The sequence below is a fragment of the Gavialis gangeticus genome, unplaced genomic scaffold (genome assembly GCF_001723915.1).
Source record: "Gavialis gangeticus isolate Ggan-Ray unplaced genomic scaffold, GavGan_comp1, whole genome shotgun sequence".
In the NCBI taxonomy this organism is placed as follows: domain Eukaryota; kingdom Metazoa; phylum Chordata; order Crocodylia; family Gavialidae; genus Gavialis; species Gavialis gangeticus.
In genome coordinates, this window is record NW_017729022.1 from 116,009,006 (window position 1) to 116,019,011 (window position 10,006).

At 42.1% G+C, this 10,006-nt stretch overlaps 1 protein-coding gene across 1 annotated transcript; it reads right to left on the bottom strand.

Moving 5' to 3' along the window:
* Nucleotides 1–322: 322 nt before the first annotated feature.
* Nucleotides 323–7,028, bottom strand: FGF23 (fibroblast growth factor 23). Its single transcript, XM_019516014.1, has 3 exons — nt 6,739–7,028; nt 4,487–4,590; nt 323–3,736 (listed from the first exon to the last, which is right to left on the bottom strand). The coding sequence occupies exons 1-3, from the start codon at nt 6,959–6,961 to the stop codon at nt 3,296–3,298; spliced, it is 768 nt and encodes a 255-aa protein (XP_019371559.1). The 5' UTR covers nt 6,962–7,028; the 3' UTR covers nt 323–3,295.
* Nucleotides 7,029–10,006: the final 2,978 nt, after the last annotated feature.

Consider the following 10,006-nt stretch of genomic DNA (forward strand, 5'->3'; position numbering starts at 1 on the left):
TGTACTGGAATCATATTGAGAAAAAAGGAAGTCTACCCAATTCTGACTCTAGCTTACATCACTTGTATAGAAAGCATGGCTTTCCATTAGGATATTTCAAGTCTTAATTCCACTTTTAAGAAGTCGAGAATATGCTCCATTGGGTAGACTTCCTTTTTTCTCAATATGATTCCAGTACAGAGTTCTCAGGGGCCAAAGGCCAAAAAAAGAAGAAGTGAATCAAGTGGAATGATTAAAAATATAATACATAAATAAAGTCATTTCCTGCCCATTGTATAGACAGCATAGTACAGAGTCCTACTAAAACTTAACCTGTTAGTAAAAACAAAACAAAATTATCACTCTTTGACCCCATTTAGCTTTTTTGAAACAAAAACATCCTCTCTCGTATACCAATGTAAATCAAGAATTGCTCCCTGGGAAGACACTGCCATACGAGGAGAATCAGACCCAGTGTCTCTCCCAACTTAAACTGCAAATAGCCTCTGAACTGCTTTGCTGGCCCAGGCATCAAAACAGAGATCCCTCTTCCTATTTTAGGGAGAGAAAGCTTTTGTAAAAGACCATAGCAGGACAGTCAGCCCCCACCCCTTTAAATCTAGAAACATTTCATGCAAGGCAGTGGACACAGTGTGACCAGTTCTGGTCCCAGTGTAACCCCATTGACCTTACTGACATGACTTTGGATTGACAGTGGGATCAGATTCTGGCCTGCTGCCACTTCTGTTATTGCTCTAGGTGCCCCTGTGCCTAATGCATAGTTATCAGGATGCCTTGGGGCTATCTAAATACATTTAAATAAATAAATAAAGCATTCTGGTGAATCTGCATCTTGAAGGGGAAAATACACACACATTCAAAATAAAGAGATCATTTTAAACATCCATCACATTTGACTTTCCTGTAGAGCCTGCTTCTGATTTCTCCCTGCTTCCAGTGCATGTCTGGCATAGCTCCATAGATTTAAAACCCATGTAAGTGAGATCAGAATCAGGCATGAAAAAAAGGACATGGTAAAGCCATTAAATATAGATACTGGGCCAGTACTCTTAGCTGGTCCAATCACTGTAGCTGTTTTGAAGTCAGTGGAGCTCTGTGGATTTAACTCCAGCTGCAGATTTAGAGAGAATGAGAAGCTCTGCTCCCCAGTCATCTTTGGACAGAAACTCTTCCAAAGCTAGGAAACCTATTTAGGATGCACAGCACCAACCAGGTTGCTGGTCAGAATCCACTCAGTGCAAGTGCTTACCAGTACTCCTCACACCTAGTTTCTTAAGCAATTGTAACAGCAGGAGAAGCATTAAGAAAGCAGGGCTTAGATTCAACGTTTCTATCATTTCCCTCTTTGTGTTTAAAGATGATGAGTTAATTCATCCCTGGTAGAGCTCCACTGAAGTCAGTCATACTTAAATATTCCTGCAGGCAAAGCATAGTTTGTTTGGGGCCTCCATGTTCTGTGCAAAGGACCTGATTCCACTACATTGAAGAACATGGGAATAGGAGCCACTTGCTGCCACTGCTGCACTTAATCATTTGATCCAAGAAGAGACTGTTTTGCATAAGAGAACAGCACCTGGCGCATCCCAGGTACTTTCCCTTCAGCACATCTAGCCAGTCTGAAGGTAAGGCTTCGCTGTCTTAAGGAGTTTGGATACAAAAAGAACTGTTTTGACCAGCATCTTTACCTAAAGCCCAGCCTCTCTTTTTGGAGTTTGGAATACATATTTCAAATTGTCTTTCATATCTGTTCCCTCTCCTGCTCTTAATTATTTTGAGACTGGTTGCTAAATTACCAGGTTAATCTTAAGAGTGTTTCTAGCTTTATCAGAAGCATGAAATACCAAAGAAGCTCATCACAAGAGAGCCTTATGTGGGATCTTTTCCAATCCTGTTTTGCAGATCTATGGGAACAGATTAAAATTTAGAAAAGTATAAAAACTCCATCAGACCGCTCCTCTTCTTGTGGTTTGTCCATCCAGAATTTTCCATTTATCTGTTGGTAAAACTACATTTTAACTTTGGGCAAACCTCAAGAGAGAGGCTCAGTTCTGATAAGTGAGCTTATCTAGAGTGTTTACCAATCCATCTAGATTGAACCAGGTTGGAAATCACAGGAGAAGGAGGGTTTTTTCCCAATACTTGCAGATCTTAAGATAAAAGTATAACTTAATGTAGGAAACAATGCCATGTAGGGACAATGCCATGTAGGGACTTCCCTGTACAGCTCTGCAGCATGATGTGACCCTCCTGGACCTTCAAGGAAACAGCTGGGATAGAATTCAAGTCTTTCACTCCAAAAATACTCATCCTGACAGACTCTAGCTAGAGGAGTATCTCCATTTCCAGTTAGAGCTGTGCAGGGCCTATGACACACAACTGAGCAACTGTGATTTTCTCCAATAAAGTAGCATACATACCAAAAACACTAACCTGGTGGATACGGTTGTGTCATACCTGTTATTTTTGATACTTCTTTCTCCTCTCTGGGTTGGAAATACTGCAAAAATAACTTTTCTTTATTTTATTTCCCTACACTTCTGCCCTGGACCTTGACTGACTGCAGGGAGCACAATATAGAAGGAATTATGAATAAAAAGAGTGAAAGACTGCCAGAGCTTTTCCAGACCTCAAAGTAATTTCAGTATGGGTTCAGCATGGTCAATTCTTATTGTATCCAAACTAACTCCTTCTCCTTAGGACCAAATTCTCCTGAAAATTACTCCAATTTTACTGTCCTTTAACATCAGTGGAGTTACTTTGGCTTTACACTGGTGTGAAAGGAGACTTGGACTCTGATCTTAACAAACCAAAATACATTGAAGGAAGTTTTCTATAAAATACAATCAGTTATGTGCCCATTGTCCTAGAGTTTGCAGGGTGGTTTGGAAGTGAATTTCCCTGCCTACACTAGAATTAAGACATTGTAGGACCCAAATCTCTCAGGCCTCATTAGGAATTGTATCCAATTAATTCCTCAGTGTTGGATAGAGTTCCTTCCTGTTTACACTGAGATAAGCGAGAGGAGATTTGGACTCTCCAATGTGTGGTTTGTATTATTACCTTGCAAATATAGCTTATTTCAAGTAACATAAAGCCCAATCTGTAAAAATACATCATTCAGTTTTCCAGTAACAGGTCATTCTCATGAACAAAACTCAAATTCATCTTTCAGGTTTCTAATAGGCCATGTGAAAGAAGGTTAGAGATTGGGTATCAAAGCTTCTAGGGCACAAGCCAGTTCTTTCTGTCTAATATATTCACCCATGTCTCTAGTCTATGGTGGAGCAACACCCCACTATCTTGTAATGTAGAAACGAGGGCTGGCGTGCCTCCTGGCATCCATCATGGAAAGAGGGTCATCTGGGTTGACCACATCGTTTGGATTGAATCGCATGGGCTCTCTGGGCAGGTGGGCGAAGTTACTTTGAAACCGTTGTGGCAGGGCCTGCACTGCAGAGATCTTTCTCTGGGGGATCAACATCTGGTGGGGGTCCGTAGGATCAATATCTGCATTTCTAGTGTGCCTGTGGGGTTCAGGTGTGTTGAACCGAATTAGAGGGATCTCATTTCTCCTGGACAAAAACTGGGAATAAGGTGGTGGGTTCATACCAGGGAAAAAAGCTTGCTTAGCTCTGCCCAGGCTGACCAAAAAGTGGTACTTGGGAGACTGGTACACGTCATATCCATTTTCCAGTGTTCTTTGTTTAAACACACAGTCCTCTTGATTGAAGTAATGCTTAAGAAACAAAAATAGGGCAACGGTTAATGGTTTAGTGGATTAACAAGTGTCAGTAGGCAACAGGGGGACCAATGGCTACATCTGGCAGTTCTCATTCATGTGAAGAGCTCTGCTGGCTTCAACAGGCCCTTTCACATAAGAAAGAAGTGCAGAATTAGGCCCTTCGGGTTTTTTTTACAAAGGTCTTAAGGGCCCACTACAGCAAGTAAAAGTGCCTATCAGCCATTCTTGATGCTTATCAGAGCTGAGGGGGCTTGCTACCATCAAGGATGTACTCAGAGCATTGTAGGCCTGGACTATAATTTCTCTCCTCAGACCCTGGCTTTAAGTAGTAGCAAGAAAGTCTTAGTAAAATGTTAATCTGATAAGCACTCATAGTCCCTCCAAGTCTTTGAAGTTATATCTCTGTTCATATAAAATAACTTCTGTGAAGGCTTCAGTGTCTTCGCAGACATACCCACAGATGACATGGATTTGGACCTTCCCAGACTTATCCCATGGCAGCTCCCTTGGCTTTGGCACAGAGTGCTGCTGGCACAACTGACATAAAACTTAAGTCTGTTAATATAACTGACTAAAAGCAACACATTTATTCTAGACTAATAGCCAGGTCCTTGGCTGGTGTAAATATGTCAGATTAGTGACTGGAACAATGGAGATTTACACCAGTGAAGAGGTAGTCCCATAGCAGTTGGCAAGAGTTGCTCTGCATTTCACTAGAGTCTCAGGAAAGCTAAAAATACTCACTGATCCAAAGATATTTCCTTGGATGTCCATGCACAGGTAGCACCCACTCTTGACACCAGTTATCACCACATAGCCTGCGTTTTCAGCTTTGATCATGAGAGCACCTGCAGAAAAAAAAAAGATAGTGTCCAAAATCAGGGAAGGGTTTTGCCTTTCAACAAAAAATTAGCTGAAACTTTCTTTGCAACCTGTTTTCTTGGCACTTTAAAGTTTAGTTAATCACAGTTTTCCAAAGTGGCCTCTCTCTTTAATTTCAGGCCAATGCAGCAAATACTTTTTTCCTGTATTTTTATTTCAGTCCAATGAAGCATAGGATAGCAAAGTCTCTTTGCTTTGCACTAAGGTGCCCAAGTGCTACTTAAAACTATGTTTATGGGGCACCTGTGCTAAAAGTTGCAACAGTTTCAAAAAAAGTAAAATGTATCAAACAAAGATGAGCTAAGTCTATGGGAGTTGTATACAAATCACTAAAGCTATGTTTATTTCAAGGTCAGTTTTTTCAAATTTATTTTTTTGCTCCCATGTGCTCAGGAAGAGCAGGTCTGACAGTAAGGAGTGGGGGAAGGGGCAGTAGGGGGTAGAAACTGGCAAAGACAAAGGGGTTAACTGATTCCCCCAAATTTATTTTCCCTGCTGTAGCTGTGAGAAGGGGACAAATTCAAGACAAACCTCCAATAATTAGATTATATACCTGGAAAATTATATAAAATTTATAAATGTTACATATTAGGATCTAATTATTGGAGGGTCATCTTATAATCAGGGTTGTTTTATAGTCAAGTAAATACAGGTAGCTTTGTTCAGTTGTTCCAGTGTTTATTTTCTCATAAAAAGTCATAAATTAAGCAATAGATCTTTTATCCAAAAAGAAAATAAACTTTTATTTCTGTTATCTACACATTATCAATTAGGAGATGTATGCTGCATTAATAAGATGGAAAACAATCCTCAATATTCCTAGCAGGTTAACGCTTGAGTTGTGAAATGACCAGAGTGATTTTTAAGTGTCACAAAATGCATCTGAATATATGGCTTCACCTTTGGGTAAGTTTTGAACAGCAGAAGAGGAGTCCCTTAATTAGGCTAGAACAATAAATTACTTTGAGTCAATTTGTGAAACTTTTAGTCCCAGTGGAGATCAGTTACATATGAGAAGTCCCACAGAAGTCAATGAGAGTTAAAAGTTTACCCATCATAGCCTGACTTTTGCAGAATTCCATTATTTAATTTACAGCTGGACATACAATTATTCATTTCATATGCACAGGGATATTTCTCACACAGTGATCAGATGAATAGTTCCCAAGCTTTTCTCTCAAGCAGATATCCAAAGAAGGGACCAGTTGATGCATTTGCAAGTGAAAATTTATTTATGCAAGCACATGGATGAAATTAGCCATCTTCCATTCACAACAACAGGCTTTGTGGATACAATCTGCTTGCCTCTATTATTTGCACTTTCCTCAGAAAATGAAGTGGTTAGGTTTATAAGCTGCTTTGGATGTGTCACTGTCCAACACAAATTTGAGTTGTGACAGGAAACCAGGGACATACCTATAGAGAGAAGTTACTTCTGACAGTTTTTGACAGGTATCCTGCATTTATTACTTATAAAATGAAGACTGAAGGTCATGTCACTTGGATTGTTTTAAGTAGCTTTGTTCATTTGTTAAACAAAAGGATAGGGTTGCCAGCTCTGTTTGAATCTATTCCAGGAGGTTTGTGGAACGCCAGCGTACCCATGACACACAACATAACCATGCCTGTGTGCTTAGGAATATCAGTTACTGATTATGGTGCATAGACTTTACATCAGGAAGGCAAACGTACTTTACTGTTACATTTTTAAAAACCCTGTATAGATCAGATTCAGCATTTAATATTTATGTTCATGAATGCCCTATCATTTATCTCCTGGGTGACTCTCAGCAGTCTCCTGGAGATTTATATCTAATTCCTGGAGACTCCAGGGAAATCCTAGAGGGTTGGCAATGCTACAAAAGCATAGTCTTTAACTAAAGTCTATTTTCCTTTTATCTGGAGGGAAAATGCAAACATTTAATTAACCATTGCTCTCCAAGTGTGAGTACATCTCCCCTACCTGGTCTCCAAATTATCTCAGTGCACTATTCAGCCTCCTTGCTCTAGCTCTCTTTCCTTTGTCTTACCTGAGGTAGGATACTTCCCCAGACCCTGAAAGTAGAAAGTCTGTCCTGTTCAGGGGAGGTCTGTGTGTGTAGCAAGCTACTTACTGTAAATGGTTTGGTGAGGGGTCCCATCCACATAACCATCAGGGCTGATTTGTAGGTGAAAGCTGTTCTTCTCCGTAGACGTGTACAGGTGCATCAGACGATCTGTGGTTCCCCAGCTGGGATTGAGCAGTGGAGAGGAGTTGGGAAAGGCAGCTGTAGCCTTCAAGCTGCACAGGACAAAGATCATGAAGTCCAGGCGGCTGTACTGACTGGTCTGCAACATGGTGCTCTCTTCTTAGTGGCTGGTGCTGTATCTGAAACTCGATACTTCGCACTCCTTCTTTTCTGCCTCCTCTCTGTGTGTATTTGGAGTGTGAGTCCTTAGATGGGTTCCCAGCTTTTTAGCAGCCACTTATAAAGGGCAACTGAGTGACATCACACAGGAAAAGTTTGTTGTCCACATCCTCAATTTATTTATTTATTTATTTATTTTTGTCAAAGCAACATTTTAGGCATGTCCTGAGATCCAGGGAAAGGCAGGTCCTCTTTGCAGTGGCGGGGGCAGGGGCCAGGAAGAATACATGGTTTTTAAAGACAGCCTTCAACAGTTAAATGTATGATTAGCTCTTATCTGCAACACTGACATCAGAAGGCTTCTCGCCCCCTGCTCTTCCCAAGAAATAAGGAAAGAGAAGTCATTATTGTACTGTATGACTCAAACACAACAGTGTTCATTTCCCCTTTTTCCTTTGGGTTCAGATTTATTTTTCCCTATTTTTCTTGTCTGAGCTCACCAAATTACAGGGAACTTCCTAAAATGCATCCAATGTCCTCAACTCCCTCTCAAGTCAAAGACACTTAGCTCCTTGCTGGATCAGACCCTCAGTTTGTTTCAAGAAACAAGTGTGCAAGTGCATGGGCTTGGCTCTGCTCTCATGTGGTGAAAATCAGCAGTTTACTGCCCCAGGGGAGCCACCTTTGGGCATTGTTCTACCAGCTGAGGGGAGAATCTGCCCTTTTAACATAAACTCTCCTTATTATTTCTTCCCTCTTAAGTTCTTAATTTTGAGCCATCTCCATAGCCTGATTTACAGTGACAAGGCAGCTGGAAGCATCTAGAAACACTTGGCAAGAGACTTTCGTTTTTCCGTTCCTGCTTTGAGCACCTAGATGGCACTCCTTTTACAGATTCTCGGCCTGCCAAACAGACTAGACAGAGAATATGAGCTGAATCTGATCTATTTAACCCATGAGCACATTTAGGGCTATATATATAGCAAGTATCTTCTAAAAGTCATAAAAGGGACATTGCCAAATTGAAGTAAAATCCGTAATGAAAAGTCATTTGGGACACAACACCAGTTGTCAAGCTGTCTTGCTGATTTTGATGCCGTTGCGATCATTTGGGGTTCTTTTCCCTATTTCAAACTTTTCTTTCCTACCTTGCAATCAAAATAAATCATGCAAATAGGAAAGGAAACTGACAGCACAGAGAATCTGTGAATCTGGGTTACGCTAAAGTTGCTTTCAAAGACATGGAATAACATGGAAGAATCGGTGGAAAAAAATAGATTTGTCTCTCTCATTTAGAGAAACCCGATTACGCTTTGTAACATGTACATTTTCAAGCAGACACAGGGAAAGGTTCCTAGAATCTCCTTCCATCTGATACACCAAATTCTTAGTTTCAGTTGATTAATCTGGAGCAAGGCCACCAAAGTCAGTCAAATTATTTTAGCTTTACACCAGTATCATGGAATCTGTCCCAATATGTTTTGCTGTTCAGTAACTATTTAAAACAAGCATCTTAGTGCCAAATCCTACTCAGACACACCTGTGTAAATCTTGACTGATGCCACATCTGTGTACACACCTGTGTAAATGACAGCAAAATTCTGGCCCCAAGTGTGCAATGTCGGGCCTCACAGTGGGGCAAATTGACGAAGCTCCATCGATCGATACCCACTGAGGAAATGCCTCCTAACGTTTTATACAAGGAGGTTTTAGGGTGTAGTGACCGCCGGGACTGATAATCTTTCCTTTCATTCAGGAATTCCATGTAGTGTGAGAATGGTCTGATCAGTGTTTTTATCTGTGTTAGAATTGTTTGATGGGGAGCTCTTCAGGTTGCTAATGGAGCACAAGTATTTCCCCCTGCTCAACCACTCCCTGCTCTCCCCCAACCCAGTTGCTGCCCCATGTAGTTCAAGGCAGTGTCAGAGACAGTATCCAGCTCCAGACGCTTCTCAGACAGGTGCAAGCAACCCTGGAGTAGGTGACTGTGTCTTTCCTCTGAGGGCTCATCTATATGGGAAAACACATGCGAGGCAGTTGTGCCCACAAATACACAGTGCTGTTTCATCCATCAGAAAGAGTGTGGCCACATCCTGTGACAGCTTAGCATTGCTATGTGACATGACCCATTAGTCCAACTCTCAAGCTCACTAGCCCACTCAAAGTGATGTGCAGAGGTGGCTACACTCCTTCTGTCTTTGGAGGATGCACTATGTGGAGCAGTGCAACTTGGTTTAAGGACCTGCTTCCTGGCTTAGTGAACTTCCTGTGTAGGCATGGCTGTCTCCTAATTCCTGATAGTTAGAGATTGATTTACAACCTGAAATTTTAAATCCTGGATAAAACTGTTCAGCACCTATTCTATGGCATACTCTGCTTATCCACATAAGCCTTAGGACTGTGCGAAGCTTCGGGTGGTGATTCAATTTGGAGGAGATTTGACCCGATTCAGTGGCCAAATCTCTGAACACAAATCGAACTGGGGACTACTTTAAAGGTCCAAATTGATTCAAAGCTCTCCAAATCTTCGGCAAAGATTCGGAGAGGTTTAATGATTTGGGCAGTCCCTGGTGGCTGCAACATGGAGATGCAGCCACTCCAAACTGGTAAGTACTAGGTGCTGTGGGAGGGGGGAGAGGACCATGGGGGGGGACGCCTGACAGCCCTCCCAACCCCCGCCCACTCCCAGAGCCCCCCTCCATGGCTGCCCTACCCGCCCCAGCTCGGTACTTTAAAAAAAAGCCCCAGTGCTCACCAAGTGCTAACAGGCAGGGGACGATTCCCACTGGCCCACACTGCATGGGGGGCTCTGCACAAGCCCTCTCAACGCCCCCCCCATGGCTGCCCCACCTGCTGGGGCTCTGGCCCTTTAAGGAAAAAAAAGTGGAAAAAAGCCCTGGGACTCACCACTCTTCTGCAGCCTCCTGGCTTGTGGGGCTCCTGTAGAGCCGCCACCTGGTGCAGGGCAGCACCGATCGCCCCCTGACAGCAGCAGCAGTGAATCCTGGGGTTTCTTCAGGTTTTTTTTTTTTCT

Bases quoted from the DNA above. Each gene is read 5' to 3' on its own strand.
- FGF23 (XM_019516014.1), bottom strand. From the start codon at position 6,961: ATGTTGCAGACCAGTCAGTACAGCCGCCTGGACTTCATGATCTTTGTC. The intron at 4,591-6,738 runs GTAAGTAGCTTG...TTTTTTCTGCAG, and splicing joins CCCTCACCAAACCATTTACA to GTGCTCTCATGATCAAAGCT. The intron at 3,737-4,486 runs GTGAGTATTTTT...TTGTTTCTTAAG, and splicing joins AAGGAAATATCTTTGGATCA to CATTACTTCAATCAAGAGGA.